Source organism: Taudactylus pleione, unplaced genomic scaffold (genome assembly GCF_031769625.1).
Source record: "Taudactylus pleione unplaced genomic scaffold, aTauple2 ptg000085l, whole genome shotgun sequence".
Lineage (NCBI taxonomy): Eukaryota > Metazoa > Chordata > Amphibia > Anura > Myobatrachidae > Taudactylus > Taudactylus pleione.
Window position 1 is genome coordinate 450,409 of NW_028284487.1, and position 23,732 is coordinate 474,140.

The 23,732-nt window shown below is 44.9% G+C and overlaps 1 protein-coding gene across 1 annotated transcript in view; it reads right to left on the reverse strand.

Moving 5' to 3' along the window:
• Positions 1–23,732, reverse strand: part of ACTN3 (actinin alpha 3) — a 150,536-nt gene that overhangs the window by 41,183 nt on the left and 85,621 nt on the right. The window contains exons 2-5 of the mRNA XM_088468295.1: positions 21,067–21,181; positions 14,694–14,813; positions 8,485–8,571; positions 242–329 (exon numbers count right to left, since the gene is read on the reverse strand). Of these exons, the coding sequence (XP_088324421.1) occupies positions 242–329; positions 8,485–8,571; positions 14,694–14,813; positions 21,067–21,181 (410 nt within the window). The remainder of the gene's footprint in view (positions 1–241; positions 330–8,484; positions 8,572–14,693; positions 14,814–21,066; positions 21,182–23,732) is intronic.

The following is a 23,732-nucleotide window of genomic DNA, read 5'->3' on the forward strand; positions in this document are numbered from 1 at the left end:
TGCATAGTACAATAAGTCCCCTACTGCAGACTCATTAATAGTGTATGGTGCCATCCACCATTGTATCTCATGCCTAGGTCATACACTACTGTGGCAGAATGTCCTTTCTTACTATCCAACAGGCCCTTGCAATTCATCATTGCTTCCTCTAGTGCTGTAACATTTTCCTATAAGCCTCTATGTATAACTATAACTATCTTACAATCATTACTGTATGTTACTACAGATGATATTACTGTACCTGATGTGGAAATTTTGCACGTTGACATTTCTGTAGGGAGCAGTCTTCCTTTGACACCAGAGCAGCAAACCTTCCTTAGCAGACGTTTCTAAAAGGGCACAATGAATGTAACATTTGTATTCATGTATCGCAGTTTAAATTAGACAAAATGAGTAGTGTGGACAATTGCATTGGTGTAAGATACAAAATATATGGCTTGTGTATGGGAGGCCAACAGTGATTATATCACCAGTCACTAAGATGACATCACTATGCCGATGCATGGGTAAAATTCTACCTAAAGAGCTTGTGCACTGTGTGGGTGTTATAACCAGGGGCACCAAGAGGGGGGAGCCTGGGATTTTAGAGGGGCCTGGCAGAAGCCTGGGTCTGTCCACCAGCGCACCCTCTTACATGTCAGCGGTAGCAGTATCTCTCCACAGCTAAGCACACACTGCTGTGTGCAGGGCTGTTGTCGGTCCATGGAGGTTGCTGCCGCTGAGCTCAGCAGTAGTCTCCCCTGCCTGTACCTGATGCGCTAGGGGAAGGTGATCGTATTGATCATGACCCCCCTATGGATCTGCCCCTGGCTGAGGAGAGCACAGTGACCCCTGTGTGGTGCACAAGTCTTATTTTTTCATACTTTTTTGTAGGGGGCGTGGCCACCTCTGCATGATTAGGCCACACCCCTTACAGTAACCGGGCACAGCACCACTCTTTATGGACCTGGTTATAACTCTGATTAAAGGGGTAACATGCTGTAAGTAGAATTTCAACCGTGGTGGGATCCTGGTGCCCGCATGGTGAGGTTGACATACTGACTGATGACATCGTCATCAGTCAGTACCTCCAGACCACATACCGCAACCTCCATACTGCATACAATATAATATGTTTGATATCCAACCAGAGCCGTAACTAGACTTTTTGATGCCCTGTGCCAGAAAGAGCATTGGCGCCTTTCAAAGGGACATAATGCACCCAAAAAAGGGCCATGGCTTCATGGGGAAGGGCCAAGGAAGATATAGGAGAGGCCAGGAGATGCTGGGGATGAAATAAGAGGAAGCTACAAGCAAGAATGATAATAAACAGAAATTTGACAGGTCCAAACAGCGCCCCCTGACCTGTGGTGCCCTGTTCCATGGCACCGGCCGCACTACCCTAGCTACGGCCCTGTATCCAACTATATACAAATAGCTTAATAAGTAAATATATATTTTCTGCAACTTTTAGTATAAAAGTATAAAAAAATACAACCAGCTTGCGTGAAAGGGACATTATGATAAATAAAAATTAAAGAGCAATTGAGAAAGAAAGCTATTAGAAATTGCATGCAGGGCTTGAGAACCCTGTTAACGGGGTCACAAAAACATCATGCAGTATTCCTTCCTGATTTACAGCATGACATGCTCTGCAAGAATTCATTACTGTGGGGTAAATTCTTGATGCTGAGCTTTGTGCTCAGGCCACATCGCAGGACACTGCTTGCAATTTGTCCTCCTAACTGCTGGTTTTGTACTACGGAGGGTGAGAACTCGCATTGTGATGTGCAGCAGTTTTGAATCTTCTAAATTCCTAGTATCTTTTTAAAATGTCAGAAATTGCCGTGATGAGTTTCTGCGTGTTGCAGTTTTACAGTGGTTTTACAGCAGTTTAGCTTTAATAAATCCAGCGGCCTATAACTTATAATAATAATAATAATAATAATAATAATTTTATTTATATAGCGCTTTTCTCCTAAAGGACTCAAAGTGCTTGGCCAAATACACTCCAAAAATGCTTGATAATTTTTCCCCTATGTATTTCCAATGAATAATGTTGTTGGTTTGCAGGTCTATAGAGTAGTTACTAAAATAATAATCTTCAAATTATTAACACAAAAGGCAAAATCATTCTACTTGCACCTAAGTGGGAGAAATTCTGGGTACAAGTCAGTTTTGCAGACAGTTCATGTGTGTACTATTCACACTACTCCTGCTGCAGAGCTGAGGGCACACTTATAGCAACACTGCAGAGTTGTGGGCAATCTCCACTAGTGGCCGAAGGAGCAGTACTGGGAGGTAGTGGGGCATCTGCACTATTATAGTCAGTATTTAGCAAGGGTTGGTTGGCAGTATCGCGGGCTATGCAGAAATGGTACATTTAACTATCCCTGTTTTCAGATGGATCTCTTGCACCTAGCATAAGGATGGGTAAGTGCGCACTAATGACGATACCAGCTATAAAACCCAGCATATGGATAGGGTTTGTGCGGTCACATAGATGCATACAATTCTGTATATGTGCGAATATCCACATTTCCTATCCATGTACACAATGCGGGAGCAATTACATCTGACTTGTGTGTTACTCAGCTTCAGCCACTCTGTGTCTTACCCCAAATATGTCAGAAAATCTTTTTGTACACTGCATATAATGAGTGCATGAGTCTGAAGCTACAAATGGGACTGGCCTATTTTGAGCACTAAGGACAGATTCAATTAAGTGTGAGCTTCCATCGGGCCTCCTGCAATGTGTGGCTGCTCACATAACGGGTTCCGAGGGTAGGAAAACTTCCCTTTGTTTTTGTCACTCATCTTTGGGACATGAGCAAAGACAAATTAGATTTTCCTGCCTGAATAAACTGTTCAGTTTTTGTGCTGTGCACAATGTTCCAACTGAGTGTCTGCTCTTCTTCTGATGACCACCTCCTCCCTGATCAGACTTGCCCTCAGCCCCCACGTCCCAGCCTTAAAACGTGCACTTAAAACTCATCTAATTTCGTCACTGAAGCCTTCCACCCCTCCTCCTAATCTCAAGTCTCTGCTCCATTCACCCTGTTTGCGCCACCCATAGCATAGCCCCTCTAGATTGTAAGCTCTCACAAGTACGGCCCTCTCTCCTCTGTATTCTCTACATAGTAATAGAATTTGAATACTGTAATTATGTAATTTTATTATATTTATAATGAGATGTTCTGGTCTGTGACATTATATACGCTGCCCGGGACGGACTGGGGATGCTGGGCAGCCCTGGCAGTCCCCCTGCGCGTGTGCCCAAAAAAGGGGCATGGCCTTGCCTCAAAAGGGGCATGGTTACGTCTCACAGGGGTTTGTCGCGAGTCACGGGGGCCTGGCCTCGTGGCACACCCGCATCTCTCAGTGTCCCAGTCGAGCAGAGCGTCAGGAGGGGGAGCTGCTCGGCCAGGGTTTAACGCTGGACTAGCACATCTGGCCATCGGCCCTTCTGGCATTTGCCAGAAGTGCAAAATGGGCAGTGCGGCCTTGTACGCTGCTGCAGAGTCATTGTGGCTCCATATAAATAACGGATAATAATAATTACAACATCGTGGTTGATTTCACCATCCATCAATTATGGTATTATATTCATTTCTCCCACCAAAAACAGCAAATATTATGTATTCCTCTCCAGCCATGTAGCTTTTCCGTAGCATTATAATTATCTATTTTACAATGTGCAGAAATATTTTGGAGCAAAGTAAAAACTAACAATAGCTCTGGCTGTTGTACAAGTAACAGGGAAGTTATGGATGAGAGCTCAGACGTCTGTGTTTTCCTTCTCACTAGGTAGAGGTCAGCTGAGATACCCAGCACACAGATAAGCTAGAATCAGTTTTATTGTATGATTTTTCTCAACCAGAAAACAGCAGAAAAATAGCCAAATCATTGTATTATCACCTGGGGCATACAAGGTTAATCAAATGTGTGACCACCGTTTATATTCCCTCAGATGGGGCCTGCTCTGCTGGCATCATTCTAAATAAAAACTTGAGAGAGTAACAATCAGCATATTCTGTGGAATGTCCGGGTTCCTTCCAACCCCTTCCATAGTAAATTAGGCGGCTTGGGTGCTTGATGATGTAATTTGCGGTGAGTCGCACTATAGTGGTGCAGGGGGGCCTTAATGGTGCGCTCAGCATTACCATGCACCCGCACCTCAGCACCTCTTAGTTGAATCTAAGTGGATTATTGCCAGTATTTTGAGGTGCATGTATATATAATAGTTAAAGCTCTTGTGCTTCAGGAGCGTTAATGTGCAAATGCAGTACACAAAGGTTTGCAGACAGAAGTTACCCACACCCACTTGATGAAGAACTGATTGCTAGGGATGCTCATCAACCATCGATGGTTAGCAATCATTAATGGTTAACCACTGATGGCTGATGGTTTTGCCGTTGATGGCATAGATACAATGGTTCTCCTCCATCTGACACAGAGACTTGTGATGGTTTTTTTTTTTTCGCTCTGTGGCAGTGGGACACTGAGCATAGCCCTGCCCCCCTGACGGGACACAAAGCCACGCCCCCAACTCTGATTGGCCTGCTGCCCAGTGAATATTAAGCCAGGAATGACGATTGGAGGGGAAATCATCAATGGTTCCCCATTGATGGTTTCATACCATTGAGGTTAACCACCAATGGCACCATCGATGGGTAACTCACCGATGGAATTTCATACTGAGGGTAGAATAAGCAGGAAGTGGCTTAAACCAGGCTGGGGGCGGCTGGCCCACGTGTCAGTCACATATTGGTTAGCCTATTGGATTTAAGAGGTGAGTTTTCAGAGGCTTTTATTATAAATTGTCTTCTTGGGCCTAATTTGTATAATTACTAAAGTGCGGGTTTATAGAAGTGGAGGTGTTCCCCAATCAAATTCTAGCTATTATCTTCTAGAAGGTGCTGGATAAATGATAAGTAGAATCTGATTGGTTGCTATGGGCAACACTTCAACAATATACCCCTAAGCCTCTTTGTTGGTGACTCTTCAGTTTTATGTTTTTTTCCTTTTTCGTGCTGTTTAGCATGTTTCTTGTGGTTAGTTTAACAGCAGGCTGGGTGCAAGTTAGACTTGCAAGTTTAAAGTTACGTGTGCACTCACCTTACAAGGGCAGCGAACACCTCCCTCACGGGAAAGGTGTTCAAGTACAGAAGGGGAGTTGAATACCCATATTATGGTTGTGTTTGTGCACCTTGTTGGTTTTTGCTTACAATGCACGTTGTTTACGTTAGTAGTGCATTGTAGGGTTTTGTTGAGTTCTTGTCTGTCCTTTCTTAGCCACCATACATTAATGTGCCCATTAATATTTACATTTACTTTGCTTATTAAATAATTAGAATCCAAACCTTGTGTCTGTGTATTTATTTTAGAGTAAAGCTGCACACACACGTAAAGATTTTCTGTCCAACCATCCAACTAGTTGATTGGTTGGAATGAAAATCTGGTAAGGTATGAAAGAAAATGACAATCAGCAATTTGCTCCCAAATGCTGGAAAATGGACAAAAACTGTTATTTGAAGAAATTGTTTAGATCAAACATTTATCAAACTTGTCTGACGACCATTTTCTTCTGTTTTCTGGCATTTAGGAGCAACTTGCTGATCATCAGTTACTCCCATACCTTACCAGATTTTCATTCCAACCAATCAACTAGTTGGATGGTTGTACAGAAAATCTTTACGTGTGTATGTAGCTTTAGTTAATAATGATGTTAGTGTTAATGATTTATGTGACTGGCATGGGGGACACCCATCAGCAGTGCTAGTTACACAGTGCTTGTTTTCTATGAAAAGACATTCTGGCATTCACCTGTAACAGGGTGATAAAAGAGTTATAGTAACTTCCACGCTCTGGATAAGTGCTCAGATGCTAATTCTATTCATTTCTAAAATTATTTCACTGATTTTTTTCCTGTTTTCGGAATTAGTTCTAAATTAATTAAAAATAAGACAAAAAATTAAAAAAAATGTGCTGATACTGTCCCCCCTGTGAAACGCCACAATAAAAGCACTGGAGTTATAACAGAATTGTGTGTAAGGTAGGTGGATTCTTTATACGGGAAGCAATCGGGAAGCCAACTGCCTATATACCGGCAGCCGGCTTCCCGACTGTCTTATCCCGGCATGGGTGAAATGGCGGGCGTCTAGATGTAGACGCCCGCATTTCCCCAACGCCGGGAGACCGGCGCCCGGCATCACGATCGTAGTGATGCCGGGCGCAGCGAGTGGACAGCCGCGGGGGGGGAGGGTTAGGTTTAGGGCTCCTGGGGGGGACTTAGGGTTAGGCACTCCCCGGAAGGGTTAGGGTTAGGCTAGGGGGAGGGAGGGTTAGGGTTAGGCACCCCCGGGGGGCATTTAGGGTTAGGCACCCCCCCGGGGGACTTAGGTTTAGGTAGCGGGGAAGGGGGTGGTTAGGGTTAGGCACTTAGAGGGGGGATTGGGGTGAGGCACTTGGGGGGGAAGTTAGGGTTAGGCACCCCTAAGGAGGGTTAGGGTTAGGGGGGGTTAGGTTAGGTTAGTGGATACTTACCTATCCACGATCGGGATTTCCAGTGCTGTCGGGCTTCCGCTGCGTCGCACTCTGCTCCTGTCGGGCTGCCGCTGATGGGAATCGAACCGCCGGCCATGCGGCTGGCGGTATTTCATACCCATTCCCTTTATACATACACAAAGAAGGTGCAAGTTGTGCAAATTCCATCCATATTAGTAGTTGAGATGTGAGTAAGCTTATTACAACACATTGATGGAAATGTATAAAATGTTCTTTACCTCAGCGCTAAGAGACATCCTGCATTGCTGCTTGTCGCATGGGTCGCTGGTTGTACTAGAATAATATAAATATAACAGTGGCCAGAGAGTCACTAATTTACCCCTCCGGGGATCCATTTCCATCCAGTGGTTCCATGTGTGTGGGCAGATTGTGCATGCACAGGACTATCTGACAACCACAATATTTTTTTTCAGAACTGTGTATGGGCAAACCTATAACGCATGCACATTACATTATATATATAACAGAGGATACAGGGCCTTGTCTGGACCTTATGTATACATAACAAAGGTGTGATGTTGTTTTTGACAGTCGCCACAAATCTATGATTTTTGTAACTTGGTGAGTAGCCACAGCAGTTTGCCACCATAGTTAGCTATGGCAGTGACGAAATGACACAAAATGTGAGGTGCATTCGGAGAAATCTCCATGGAATGCGCTTGTTACATTTTGAGTAACGTTAGAAACTCCTTTTTTGGGCAAAAACGCACAAAAAATTGTTTATCTCCTCTTAATAACAAAGACAGACATATTTAACTTGTGAGTGTGCATACTTGAAAATCTAGATACAATTGTAAATCATCCCATGGCCCAAATAATAATAATGCGATTTGCGGGAACCAGTTCTATTTTGGCGTTATACAGTAGCTTCTAGATTCTGATAACCAGCAGCCTATCACATTGGGGCCCGTTTATGTTCAGTAGAAGCTGCTGAAATGTATTTGGTGCTATTAGCTCTGGCAAAATTTGAACAAAACTTCTACCAGGATGTAGGACAGCAGGGACAGCCCTGTACACCATAATGACAAGAGGTGCCGGAAGGGATAATAGAGGGATTACTGCACATAGGGAATATCTGTTAGACAGGCCGTTGTTTTCTATATATAACCCCCGTCTCATAGCATGACCCGCATATGCTTTTCTTCCCTCACTTTACCACCGTCTCCTCCCCAGTGCCTACATCAGTAACCAACCTTTGGGTTCTGCGGCCCTGCTGCTTACCTGAGCATTATGACTGCTAATGCAGCAATGTTTATAAACAATGTCCATGTTCTGCAATGTTCTGTAATGTATGTCACTTTTATTCCTGTTCTTGTTCATACTGTTTCTGTTTTTGTACTTTGTAAGGCGCTGCGGACCCTTGTGGTGCCATATAAATAAAGGATAATAATAATTGCCAGTCAGTTGGTGACTATGGGCCTATACTGCGCATGTGCAGATCAGAGTTTGGGGGTGGATAGGGGGAGGTGACGGGTTGTCATTTTGAAAGCGGGGACATATCTGCCCTGTTTTCATAGCGTACCAGGGCCTGGGTATGCATCTTCCAACACAGATCTCCTGGCCTCTGCAGCATGATTACACAGGACATCCTGAGTAACATGAGGTATACCCACTGGAAGCGCTACCTGCCAATCACACACAGGACAGGCAGTTGGCAGTCGCAGCTGATGCAGCCCCTAGAAGCCTGTGTCCACAGTGCAGGCAGCACGGGCAACAGTAGCCCCCCCATATTTAAGATGGTAGGAGCCACTGATAACCACAACATGCTGGGGGCGCGGCTGTAGGACCTAGTTTGCTGTATTCGCCCACCCACTCCCAGCCCTCTGATATCTAATTATTGTACAGTATTTTAAAATCCAAATAGCATAGTGTCATCTCACACCTACTGTACTTCACTAAAGGGTCCTAATTATGCACAAAGACATACTGTCTACTTACCTTCAACGGAAATATCCTGAATGGCGAAACGCAGAATAATAGTCCAGATCATACCCAAGGTCATCTTCAGATTGCCATCAACAATTTCTGTGTGAGTAGAAAGGAATATTGAGACAGTAAACAAGAAATATACATATACATTTAGTCTCAGTTCAGTCTTATTTCTATCCCAGGTATTTTCAACTCTTAATGCATTAGTTTCTGTCTCTGCTGGGGGCTTATGGGCCTGATTCAGAGTTGTAGGCAGGGTTGTCTTAACAACAGTGTGGGCCCTGGGCAAAGCAATGCCCTGGGCAAAGCAATGCACTGGGGCCCCTACCCACCCATTCACGGGAAAAAAATGTAAATGGTCAATAAAATTAAACTCTCCTGCATGCCCATCAGACCTCCCATACATGCAGAGAGACTCTCTCTGAAGCCGGCGGATGAAGTGAAACTGGGGCTGAGGTGAGTACTTGTCACCGGGGGGGATGGAGTGGGGGAGGTTAGATCAGAATACAGTACACCGGCGGCCGGCTTAAACAAATATCATAAATTTACCAACTGGCCGCGGCTGCAGAGGGGCGGGTTGGCGGGCCCCTGCAAGCTTCGGGCCCTTGGGCAACTGCCCAACAAGCCCAATGGAAGAGATGACCGTGGTTGTAGGCAATGACGATGTTTACGCAGGAGTTAAGTGGAGGAAAAAAAGCTGGACAGAGACTGGTTCTAATAACCAGGGGAGGGAGTGGAGTGGAGTGGAGGAAATAAAAGCTGGGCAGAGACTGATTCAGAGCCGCACACACACCACACGCAATGCAGATATTCACACAGTTCAGCAATTTTTTTGCAACTGCGCCAAAAATTACTAATAACTCCTAGGACGCATGCGTTACACAAAGTGTATGCATAAAGACGCTGTTGTGATTGAGACACAAGAGGGTAAATTTACTAAAGTGAGAGTTTCAGAATTGGAGATGTTGCCCATAGCAACCAATCACAATCTAGCTATTATCTTCTAGAAGGTGCTAGTTAAATGTTTGGTTGCTATGGGCAACATATCCACTTCTAAAAACTCTCACTTTAGCAAATATACTCCAAGGTATCAGAAATGTAGTGGAAAAGTTCAGGGCATTCCTGGGCAGTGACTGGGATGTGGCAAAATGGTGCATTCAGTGGGCGTGCCGTAGGCGTGTCAATGCAAGTGGCTGTGTACAGTACAGATATCTCCTGCTTACCTTCCTCTCGCGGAATGGCCCGCTGTCCCCATACACTAGTATCACAGATATCTTACTTACCTTCCTCTCGCGGAATGGCCCACTGTCCCCATACACTAGTATCACAGATATCTCCTACTTACCTTCCTCTCGCGGAATGGCCCGCTGTCCCCATACACTAGTATTACAGATATCTCCTGCTTACCTTCCTCTCACGGAATGGCCCGCTGTCCCCATACACTAGTATCAGAGATATCTCCTACTTACCTTTCTCTCGTGGAATGGCCCACTGTCCCCATACACTAGTATCACAGATATCTCCTACTTACCTTCCTCTCACGGAATGGCCTGCTGTCCCCATATAATAGTATCACAGATATCTCCTACTTACCTTCCTCTCACAGAATGGCCCGCTGTCCCCATACACTAGTATCACAGATATCTTCTACTTACCTTTCTCTCGCGGAATGTCCTGCTGTCCCCATACAGTAGTATCACAGATATCTCCTGCTTACCTTTCTCTCGCGGAATGTCCTGCTGTCCCCATACAGTAGTATCTCAGATATCTCCTGCATACCTTCTTCTCGCGGAATGGCCCACTGTCCCCATACACTAGTATCACAGATATCTCCTGCTTACCTTCCTCTGGCGGAATGGCCCGCTGTCCCCATACACTAGTATCACAGATATCTCCTGCTTACCTTCCTCTGGCGGAATGGCCTGATGTCCCTATACACTAGTATCACAGAAATCTCCTACTTACCTTCCTCTCGCGGAATGGCCTGCTGTCCCCATACACTAGTATCACAGATATCTCCTACATTCTCCATCTTCAGATGGTGTTTGCCCCCGCAACCCGCTCCTTCTCTATGGAAGGAGTCCTGGGTTGCAAAGAAGGATCCTTTAGGATCCCTCCGCCCCTGTCCAGGTCCTTCTGCCGGATGCCGGGGCTTTTGTGCGCATGCGTGACCCATAGGTCACGCATGCGCACTAGTGTCACTGCTCTGAAAGGACCAGTGAATAGATTTACTGCTTTGAAAGGAGCAGTGAAGCACTTCGGTGGGAGACACTTTGCAACAGCTGTCTCTGCACCGGAGCATTTATGAATTGCTGCGACGCTCACGCCGAGTTAGTATATTAATTATCGGACCCCGATAATAACATAATGAATAGACCCCATTAACCTACAATCCTAGTACAATACTATTAAAAAGTACGTTGGGGGAGAATTATCAAAGTTTGGAGAGAGATAAAGTACCAACCAATCAGTTCCCAACTGTCATTTTACAGGCTGTGCCTGAAAATGTCAGTTAAGAGCTGAGTGGTTGGTACTTTAGCTCTCTCCACTTTAGCTCTTGCCAAACTTTGATAAATCTCTTCCATGATCACCTACCCAGGGCCAGATTAACAATGATACGGATGAAGCTTCAGCTCCGGGCCCCCAGATAAATATAGACCCATTTTCAGCAGCCCAGCTGGTCACATGGTCGACTATAAATTATAAGTATTAAAATTATATTACTATTTTTCTCACAAAATAATGCAATTTTTCTATTATCATGTATTTATGGAGACAATGGGGCTAATAGTGTAGGAGATGTACACATCCATAGGGAGCCAGTGTGGCTGATAGTGTATGGGGTGTACACATCCATAGGGAGAGCGTGGGGCTGATAGTGTATGGGGTGCAGTGGCGGAACTAGCGGCGGTGCAGCCGGTGCCTAGCACCGGGGCCCGCTGTGGTGCAGAGGCCCATAGCCGCCTGCATCCAACAGTGCCGCTGTACCCGCCTCCAGTGTCCCCTGGGCAACACAGTATTTAAGTGTAGTACAGAACGCAGTAGGAGTGGTCCGCACTACACAGTAACAAACACACTGCCGCCAGTGGCGACCGTGTGTTTATTATAGCAGCCAAAGAGAATCAGACCAACTCTCATTGGCTGCTGCATCCACGGAGGGAGCCGGGCTGGAGCTCACTCATGAGCTCCGCCTTCCAGCTCCCGCAGTGAGTGATGGGAGAGACGTCATGACGTCTCTCCCTTCGTGCAGAGCGGGAGGACAGAGGAGCTGACGGCAGCGGGTGCAGGTAAGGGTGTTTTATGGGTTTTTTTTGTGTTTTTGTCTTATATATGTAGGGAGGGCCACTACTTGGGACACCGCATAGGGGCACCACCTCCTGGGGGCACTGTATATGGGGCACTACTGGGGGTACTGTATAAGGGGCACTACTGGGAGCACTGCATAGGGGGGACCACTACTGGGGGCACTGTATAAGGGGCACTGCATAGGGGGGACCACTACTGGGGGCACTGCATAGGTGGGACTACTACTGGGGACAATGCATAGGGAGGGACTACTAATGGGGGCACTGCATAGGGGGGACCACTTCTGGGGGCACTGTATAAGGGTCACTACTGGGAGCACTGCATGGGGGGACCACTACTGGGGTACTGCATAGGGGGACCACTACTGGGTGCACTCTATATGTGGCTCTACTGGGGGCACTGTAATAAGGGTACTACTGAGGGCTCTATATAAGGGGCACTACTGTGGGCACTGCATAGGGGGACCACTACTGGGGGAACTGCATAGAGGAGCCCAAAGCATATTCTTGCACCTGGGCCCACCACTCTCTAGTTCTGCCACTGATGGGGTGTGCACATCCATAGGGAACGAGAGGGGCTGATTGTGTATGGCATCGGTTCCCAACCACGGTCCTCAAGGCACACTAACAGTCCAGGTATTAAGGAGAGCCATACTGGAGCACAGGTGACTTAATTAGTACCTCAGTTATTTTGATTTAACCATCTGTGCTCAAGCCTGGATATCACTAAAACCAGGACTGTTAGTGTGCCTTGAGGACCGAGGTGGGGAATCACTGGTGTATGGGGTGTACACATCCATAGGGAGCTAGTGTGGCTGATAGTATATGAGGTGTACACATCCATAGGGAGACTGTCGCTGATAGTATATGGGGTGTACACATCCATAGGGAGCTAGTGTGGCTGATAGTGTAGGGGATGTACACAACCATAGGGAGACTGTGGGGCTGATAGTGTATGGGCTGTACACATCCATAGGGAGACTGTGGGGCTGATAGTGTATGGGGTGTACACATCCATAGGGAGACTGTGGGGCTGATAGTGTAGGGAGTGTACACATCAATAGGGAGGCAGTGGGGCAGATAGTGTAGGGGGTGTACACATCCATAGGGAGCTAGTGCGGCTGATTGTGTATGGGGTGTACACATCCATATGGAGACAGTGGGGCTGATAGCGTAGGGGATGTACACATCCATAGGGAGACAGTGGGACTGATAGTATATGGGGTCTACCACATCCATAGGGAGCTAGTGTGGCTGATAGTGTATGGGGTGTACACATCCATAGGGAGCTAGTGTGGCTGATAGTGTATGGGGTGTACACATCCATAGGGAGCCAGTGTGGCTGATAGTGTAGGGGGTGTACACATCCATAGGGAGACTGTGGCTGATAGTGTATGGGGTGTACACATCCATAGGGAGACAGTGGGGCTGATAGTGTAGGGAGTGTACACATCCATAGGGAGGCAGTGGGGCTGATAGTGTATGGGGTGTACACATCCATAGGGAGCTAGTGCGGCTGATTGTGTATGGGGTGTACACATCCATATGGAGACAGTGGGGCTGATAGTGCATGGAATGTACACATCCATAGGGAGACAGTGGGACTGATAGTATATGGGGTCTACCACATCCATAGGGAGCTAGTGTGGCTGATAGTGTATGGGGTGTACCCATCCATAGGGAGATTGTGTGGCTGATAGCGTAGGGGACGTACACATCCATAGGGAGAGAGTGTGGCTGATAGCGTAGGGGATGTACACATCCATAGGGAGAGAGTGGGGCTGATAGTGTATGGGGTGCACACATCCATAGGGAGCTAGTGTGGCTGATAGAGTAGGGCAGCGTTTTTGAACCACTGTGCCATGGCACACTAGTGTGCCGCGAGAAGATTTCAAATGTGCCGCAGTGGTCAGCTCAGGGCACTTATACTGTAGTGTGTTTTATTCCTGTGGACGCCAAAGTAGTGTGTTTTATTCCTGTGGACGCCGTTATGTGTGTATATTTTTATGTGGGAGCCAGTGTTTTCATTGGTCACACACACCGCATTGCCGGATGGTGTGCCTTGGCAATTTGAAAATCTTGTGTAGTGTGCCTTGAGTTGAAAAGGTTGAAATCAAATGGCGTAGGGGGTGTACACATCCATAGGGAGACAGTGGGGCTGATAGTGTAGGGAGTGTACACAGGGGCGTAGGGAGGGCGGTTCCAGTGGAGCGCAAGCTCCAGGCGCCGAAGGTGTCCGGAGGCGCCGCCCGCTGTGTACCCGGCAGCTGTCTACGCTGACAGACTTCTGGGCAGAGGCGGACTGGGCCGGGGGGGCAGGGTGCCATGTACTGGGGGCACAAGGGGCACTGCAGAGGGAGGACCACTACTGGGTACACTGTATAAGGGACACTGCATAGGGGGGAATCACTACTGGGGGCACTACTGGAGGCCTGCATAAGGGGGTCCTCTCCTGGGACACAGGGGGCACTGCATATGGGCACCACTACAGGGGGCTGTCCCATATCTTCCTCAATGGAACACTTGAGGGGGGTGGTGCCGTAGCACGCACATGCTCCGGGCACCCTGGCTACACGCTACTCCTCTGAGTGTACACATCCATGTCGCTCTGGTCACACCCACACAGCACTGGTTACATCCTCACAGTTAAGTGCCTTCAACATTTCCAGCCCCAGCCACATGTGGCTCTTGATCCGGCCCTGCATTACAGTGCAGCCCCTCTTCTGTCTTTTGACAATATATTAATGAGACCTAATACAGGTCAAAAGAGCTGAGATTGCAGAGATTCCCTGCCCCAGTGCATTTCTGAAAAGCAAGTCCGCCATGTACAGTAATAGTCCTCCTTATGATCTTCCACCTGTGGGTAATTACAAATATAGTTTATAGATTTATCTGTCCTGAGCTGACACTCACCCTCAGCACCAATAGAAACCAGTTTCACTCCTTTGCTTGCAATGAAGTCCAGAGCCTTGTTCACATTTGCGATCTTGTGGAATCGCATTTTTCCTTTGTCTGGCTTTGGCAGCCTCTCTCCTGTAAGAATGCAGAATACAACAATGAAATATCAACCAATGAAAATCCGTTGTAATGTTTACATGATTATATACTCTTCTAATCTTACTGTTCCTTCCTTATGATGTGACTGCAGCCTGATCCTGGAGATAAAACATTGGCCAGAATGTTATAGGTTACGATTTGGCAAAAGTAACAATTTCTCAGCAATTTTGTAGTAACATTTAAATCAGCAATATTTTTATAGACAAAACCAAACTGGTTTGTTGTAATGAGATCAGTACATGACCGGAGAAACTGGTTAGGAAGCCTGCCTTATTTATTCTGTTATTAGCCTGCACCTATTTCCTGAGTGCTTTGGCATACAATCCTCTATACGGAGGATAGACTCAAGACGCAGGACTGTATACACCCACACTGCTCTGGTGACTGGTGAGATATGCAAGCTGGACCCGGCTGCATGATTTTACCGGACATCCTAAGTAACCTAAGGGTTACTCAGATGTCCGATGTTCATGCAGTTGGTCCGATGATGCTTCTGCGGATGCAGCACTGGATCAGAGAAGCCGTCAGTTGACGTTTTTTTACTTAAGACACCTCCTGTGGCTTTTACATATATTAGTACAGCGGCTGTGCTACACCGTACATCCCTGAATTAGGCCCTTTATTGCAGTGGTTATTTTTAAAGCTAGCATGATATAAGAATATTAATAATATCCCCACATCTGGGTGATCAGACTGCGCATATTATGGGCATAACTAGGCTTACCATACTATCCCTTTAAATTGGGACATGTTCTGTGAGGGCTGACTTCAAGTCTGCATTTCACCTGGTTTTATTCAGCCAAAGAGCCTGTGTATTTCATGAGTGTCCAGTCTTAAAGGGATAGTACGGTAAGCCTAGGCATGACCATATGTACTATTGCTGTGTAACTCAGCTCTCTGGGTACCCTAAAGAGAGACTCTACCATTCAAGCTCAGGGATTATTATGTATCATAGTGCACTGTGTAAAATCTGCTACACTTTTTTTGATCTCTTTATTTAGCATAAAAGTTGACAAAATAATGCAACAATGTCAGAAACAATTCTATGAAATCAGATTTTAATAAGACATACAGACAGAAAACATTATGTTCACATTGGTCTTTGGAGCTCATTCAGACCCGCTCGCTAAGATGCATACTCTCGCTGCTATGAATGGTATGCAGTATGTAAGCATTGTGCGTATACATCGCAGTGCGCATACCTTAGCGAAAGTTCACAATGCATTCGCTCGCTGCGCATAGACAGCCCAGCAGAGTGAGTGACAGGGGAAGCTGTTTGTAGGTGGTATCAGGGGCTGGCCATTAAAAACAGGGGAGTGGAGGTGCTAACGCAGGTTTGCTGTTTTTTTAGTGCTGTTTTATTATTCTACCTATTTCTAGCCTACGTTTTAAAGTGATATTTTATGGAATATATTTTTTGCCTGATTTGTTTTTACTAAATAAAACTGATGTTATATTTTTAACACACTGCTCAGTAATAATTTTACGGGCTTGGGACACCAGAGGTCACTGTCACCCTATCTTTTTGTCTTACAATTTGTTTATATAGGCCACTTACCATTGCCTATTTTACTTAGGGTTGAGCTGACGTCCAGTATAACCATTGGAAGTGTCAAATACGACTGAGTTCTGCTAAATTGTGTGATAAAGACTGGTGTTTGTGGCGCTGTTTACAGCCTTATATATATATATATATATATATATTATGATGTGGGGGGGGGGCACCACTGAACTTTCTCGCACAGGCCACCAAAATGTCTGCTCACGCAACACAAGCTTTCATGTAGGCTCTTCAGGTAGAAATCCAAATGGGTGGATTGTGACATAACCATACATACTATTGTAATGTTACTCAGCTCTCTATTTGCAATAAAGGAGAGACTATACCATTCAAGCACAGGAGTTACTGTGTATCACAGTGCATTGTTTAAAATCCTATACACTAGGGGCATGGTTGGACTGGCCCACAGGGGTACAGGGGAAATCCCCAGTGGGCCCCACTGCCTGTGGGCCCACCCCCCTGCTCCAGGTGTCAGGCTTCGGACCTCAAATTATCGATTGTTACTCTACTAAATGGTCAGTCACGTGGTGGAGCAGGACCACTGATCAACATGGGGGCTTGGTTCCCTTGAATAGCAACTACACCAAGATTTGTCTAATGGTGATCCATTAATCTGTGGTGGCTGGCTTCACCCCCACTGGTGGAAGACCACTCCCCTTGAGCATGGGCCCCTAGAATTGCATTCTTCCGGTGGGCCCTTCTCGTCCCACTCCCACACTGACTAGGGGCATACAACATGCGACACTCCAGCTGCTATGGAACTACACATCCCAGCAACTCTGCCACAATTTTAGCATGCCTTAATAGCAAAAATAACTCCTGAGCTTAAATGTTATAGTTTTTCACAACATACACATATTACCCTCACCTTTAAAATGAAATAATAGGTATTGTTCTATAGAAGAACAAATATGCTACTTTACCTGCACACAAAGCTGAAGTGAACAAATGACCGCTCACACACACATCATACTTCAATATTAGAAGCAATTGAGCAGTTCTGTGATCATGCAAAAGTCCAAGTGCTTTAATACAGGTCACAGAACTCTGAGGTGACATTTAATGCCTCTAATACACTTATATTATAGTTTCTATACTGTCACTGTATAATGTTCTGGATTTCAAAATTCTATTCTGCCTGTCCTCCAGCTACCATTATTGCCAAGGTCGTTGTCCCCAGCCTTCATTAGGTCTCATACGCTGTATAAACCCAGTAATTAAAAGCATTATTGATTTTTGTATGCTGTCATACTAACATACAAAGGGGCTTATGTAATAGGGTGAGAGCTGCAGTCACTGCGGGAACTCTTGCGAGTCTTCCCATATATTTAAAGCTGCAATCATTTTAAAGGCAAAACAAAGCTGGTTTTGTCTTTAAAATGATTGCCGCTTTAAAAATACAGGAAGACTCACAGGAGTTCCTGCAGCGCCTGCAGCTCTCACCCTATTATATAAGCCCCAATATGTGATAAGATGATAAGGAGGAGCAGATTCCAATTCTATTGTCTGTTTCATTCCATTTACATGTTCTTCATGGAATGTTTCGAAGAGCTCGCAGCTTATGGAAGTGCAAGCAGAAATAAGCTACCATAATTGGCATCTATACGCCGGCAGCAGCTTGCAGCTAATTGAATCTGTGCCTATGTCTTTGAAATGAACATGTTGTACATCAATACTGAAGTGCTGCTGAATTTTGTGGCAATAAAAATAAATGTCATTGGTACTTTGCCTCTCATTTACTTACTCTACTGTATGTACTTGTAAGCACCCATGACAAGCCTCTCCAAATGCAAGCAGGGTTGCCAAGGAGGGAGGGGACTTGAGCATCTCATGGGGCACAGCCACCCCCCCCTCAAGTGGTGTATAGCTTGCTGTATTCAAGATTCAGATCAAGAGAAACAAAAAACGGGTATGTACAATACAGGCTTCTAATGCAACATTTTCAAAGAAAGTAAAAAATACCCAATTATGTCACAAAAACCTGGATCAACCTTACAGTGGTGAGGGGATGGGGCCAGTGCTGAGGGGAAGGAAAGCGTAGAAAGGAAAAGGTTAGGAGTAAATGAGGACAAAGACCTCAACCAAAAGGCTGGATGATTAATAGTTAAAGAAAGAGGATCTGAAGGTTATTGAATAAGGCTATGTTTATCCCAAGCTTTCCTGAAATATTTAGAGGAGTTGAATGATACTTGTCATGAACTCCATTTGATGTGTGCCTGAATCTGGATTTGATAGTTGTATAGTAAAGCAATAGGCGCAGTCTATCTGAAGTAGAGGTGAAGTTGGGGAGAAGCAGAGGTGAAGTTGAGTTGAAGACAAGGTGATGTCGGGGAAGTTGAGGTGAAGTCAATCTGGAGTTGAGGTGAAGTCAGGGTGAAGTTGAGGTGAAGACAAGGTGACATCAGGTGAAGTAGAGGTGAACTCAATCTGAAGTAGAAGTGAAGTTGGGGTGAAGTAAAGGTGAAATCAAGATGAAGTAGAGGTGATGTCAGGGTGGAGACGAGGTGAAGTTGAGGACATGTAACATCACTTGGAATTGGATTGCCTCCATAATGCCTAATTAATTTATTTTGATGGTGAGCCATGGAGTCTATATTTAGTGGGAAAAATATTTAGGGGAAAACAGGAAATTCACCTTCAATACAGTGTGTATCATGTTTCTTATATCTTGCTAAAGTTGTGCAAGTTTATGGCAACTCCAACAAAAATGGAGAAAAGTGCCATCCATGTGACAGCCTTACAAGCAAGTGCTTCATCAGTCCTGTTCCCAGGCCAGGTGGTTTGGGTCTTTAGATGACAAATCAGTGGAGTTGAATGAATCACATACTATAAAGAGTAGGAGCCTGATTCTGAGCCACATGCAACTCTGTGAAATCCCATTAGCCAAATGCGAACGAAGGTCTAGTGGGATTATCTGCCTGTGATGACTGCACAGCCTTGTGTATGCCAGTCCAGTCATTATCATTAGTACTGACATTTACACCTACTCCATACTAGTTGCAAGGAATACAGCTAAAAAATTACATCCACTTGGCATAGGCGTGACTCAGAATAGGACACAGCTCTGGCTACATGCCCATGACATACCTACAACACTACTATGACTTCTTCTCTGTGTGTATGCCCAGTTGACACCCAGAAATGCCCATCTGCTCAGAGATATGCATATATTTGCTATGGTGCATGCACAGTTTGCTAAAACTTGCTAGATGCAGCCGCATTCAACTGTGGACTCAGAGTCAGGTCTAAGATTGAGAGTTAAGTATTTGTGGTTGTTGGGTATGAGTTCCCGGTGGTCAGGATGCTGCTGGTCAGAATACTGACAGCGGCATCCCGACAGTGAAAATTTCAACAGCGGTAGGTAAGTATACTACCCCTAACTCCTACCCTAACCCTCCTCTCCGGTGCCTAGCCTAACCTCCCCCCTATAGCCTAAACCTAACCTCCCCCGCCACACACCCTAAATCTAACTCTCACCCCTTAGTGCCTAACCCTCCCCCTAGTTCCTAACCCTAACCCCTAACCCTAAACCTACTTACTTTTGGGATGCCGGTGGTCGGGACTCTGGAACCAGGATTCCAGTACTGGTATTTAGACCATCGGCATACCGCAAGTCGGGATGCTGACTACATCCCCGTTGGGGTATTTAATGCCATTTGTAAGCTATGTGGAAAACTCTACTACTCTCATCCTTGGGGATGGCAAATAATATCAAATAAGAGAATAATGAGGCTGGGGTGGGCAAGAACCCATTAGAGCTGTCCCATGTGGTTAGAGAGTGGGATATTACTGGATGAATGGCTACTGCTTTTATCAATAAACTACATGGAAGCTATGGAAAGTAGGAACCTGAGATCATTCCCAGGCTTTCAGCCTCTATCAGCAATCAAATACACTGTGGTAGAGACAGGATTATTCCATAGAATGCATTCATCAATTAATCAGTAAGATACAAATCTAGGGGTTCAGTGTTTTTGGGATTGATGAATATATTCATTAATTTCAGCTAAGAGATTTGGGTGGATTTGTTATTTGTTAAGAGAACATCTTCTACATAAAGGGATATTTATGTTCAGACTTCCCTACTTTAATACTAAAAAGGCTGACATTTTGTCTAATTCACTCGGGTAAAGGTTCAATAAGGAGAGCAAAAATTAAAGGGGAAAGGGCGGCATCCTTGTCTTGTGCCATTCTTGATTGATGGAGAAGAATTTCCATTAGCCAATACAGAAGCTGATGGTGAGTGATACAGTTCCAAATACCATCAAGTAATTTACCTCCAAAAGTGCACAGAGCTGAGAACCCTATCCATAAAGGACAAGGACATTCTATCCAATGCCTTTTTTGAATTAAGGGCCATCAAGAGAGAGGGACATTTCTGTGTCTGGATTGAGGAAATCAGGACAATGGAATGTCTGGTGTTATCTGGAGCCTGGTGACCAGAGATAAAATAAACTTGATCAGAGGGTGAATCAGTGATGGAAGAAGAGCCCACAGTCCATGCATGAAGCTTTAGGTCTCAATCTGTTGATTATTTTGCTTATTATTTCAGTACAGCCTCTGATTTTGTGTGTGTGTGTGTGGGGGGGGGGGGGTTGTCGTTTTCTGTTACTAAATTAGCTCATAAAGCTGTCAGAACTGTAGTGTTGTCAAATGCATATGACTTACCAGAGATGACCTCAAGTAAAAGCATCAGTTTAAGCCCATTTCTGAAATCTTCCTCAATGTTCTCAATCTGCGTGCCAGCTTTCCTAAGGTGAGAGTTACACCAGGCTGTGAAGGTCTGTATAAAAAGGCAAAATGAATAATTAATCAGCTATACGTATTATCCAAAACGTAAGAAGAAAGATATGAATGGCACTATCAGAGCAATCGGTGGAAACAGATATTGACATACTGTATACTGATTCCCCAAGCACACCTAAGAACAAATTCGGCAGTTACTGAACTATGCCCACCCAGTTTGGCACTCTGTGCCATCCCCCAACTTATTGGCATGCTTCTTATATCAGCACGATTCTTCCAAAACTATTTAGGTTGCTTTAATAATGTTTCATAAAAGCGAATAATATTTTCTGTGAACTAAGGTGAGATTCAAAGTATTTTGCATATGAAAATTATGTATGTTTTCACAAGTGATCTCAACAGGTGCTCAAATTGCTATTGTTTATTAAGAAGATCGGGGATAATATTGACCTTTATGTTTCTGTGCACAAGATAACGGCCATCGTATTGAGCTCATTTTTATCATTATCACTATTATTATTATGTCTGTGTGTCTTTCCAAATATTATATTAGCTGGAAATTAAATTTGTAGCTCAACATCAGTTATAGTATGTGGTTTTACTACGGAGTGGAACATTACATTACAATGTGGGGGCTGTACGTGCACAATGAAGCCCCAGTATTTGCCCATGCTCAGAAAAGGTCTCTCCCGATCTACTGAGAACATTCTGGGGGCCTCAGGAGGGTGACTCCATTGCTGGGCACCTCTCACCTCTGTGCCCCGGGGTGCCAAACACCTGCAGTCAGGCACAACAAGAATGGATGGCGGGTACAAATTACTTGTGTCTGGAACTGTCTGGGGGTCCGAGCATGCCAGGGAGACAAAACTATGCCTCCAAGATGCCATGGCTATGCCCCCTCAGTCTCTTCAGAATTGGGTGTCCATACATTGGCAACACCACTCTCTATAAACTCCCTTGTAGTTGCAGTAGTTTTACCACTTGTTTTACTATGTATAAATGATATGACTGAGCTGTATCATGCACATCAAAGTGAAAATCTGAGCAATCTTATATGTTCAAAAACAGTTGTCAAAAAGAGTGTAATGTGTTTACCAGAGTAAAATGGTGTTTGCTCTGTTGATGGACTTTAAATAATATCACGATGTACAGTATATGAATTAAAACCAATGATGAGTGACATTTTCTAAACTGTTCCATGGAATATTCACCTCCCTCTCATTTTGTGTGTGGAATCTTGTGCTTTTCCCCAGCAGAATTAGAGATTGATGTAAAGCTTGTGGAGCAGATCATTCTTCATCCTCGCACTGTGCATGCTCTGGAATCAAAAGTGACCAAGTATAGGTGATGGCGCTTTTCCGTTGCATCTCCAATTGCGACTGAAGGGGTGTTACTTGTTACTGGGCTGTATAGGAGTGTTTGCACATAGGCTAAGCTCCATGAGGGTGTGTTAATGGAATTGCTGGCTGTGCAGAGTTAGCTGCTGGTGTACATATACCCGTTTTAAGATGCATCTTTTTTACCAAGGATAAGGAAGATTCAAATGCTCTCTGGTAGGATATTAAATAAAGTGTACACATATGGGGGCATTTCTGCCACAGTGATGGGTACATCTCTGCATGTAGGTGAATATAAGCATTTAGTTCTGTGCATGCCATGTGGAAGCATTACTGATAACGTTGGGGGAGATGTACTAAGCTTTGGAAAGTGATAAAGTTGAGACCAGTAAAGTACCAACCAATCAGCTCCTAACTGTCATTTTTCAAACACAGTCTGTAAACTGACAGTTCAGAGCTGATTGGTTGGTACTTTATCTCTCTCAACTTTATCACTCTCTAAGGCTTAGTGGATCTCCCCCAGCATGTGTTCAGTCCTGAATCAGTCCTGTCCTGCAGCGTTTTCCTATCATTTTTGTTCCACCCAGAATGTCCCTATTATTTTGTTCCATCCAGACCCCTTCCTTATTATGTCCCAACCCCACCACTGAGTGAAATGAATTAATACTCTTTCATCTCAGCTCAGAAAAAAAGCAGAATGCGAAATCTACAGATACCTACAGATGCCATTTCATGGAATGGGGAAGCTAAACCAGAACTTGACCTTCATATTGCATAAGAAAAAGATATTCACAACCTTTGGCGCTGCCTCATATAGCAGCAGAAAAAAGATCACGATATAAGTCACCAACTTACAGATATAATCATAAACACATAAAAAATGATCTTACAAGTCCGCGCTAATGAGATGTTTCCAGATAACTAACCTTTTTCACAGACTCCAAACGTATTTAAATCAGTCCATATGAAAAAGAACATAGAAAAAAAGAACTCTTTTGTAATAAAGTTCTTGCCATAAATATTGTACACCTTCAGTGCTGAAAACGGAATGGCCGGCGGTTCGATTCCCGTCAGCGACAGCCCGACAGGAGCAGAGTGCGACGCAGCAGAAGCCAGACAGCGCTGGAAATCCCGATCGTGGATAGGTAAGTATCCACTAACCTAACCTAACCCCCCTAACCCTAACCCTCCTTAGGGGTGCCTAACCCTAACTCCCCCCCCAAGTGCCTCACCCTAATCCCCCCTCTAAGT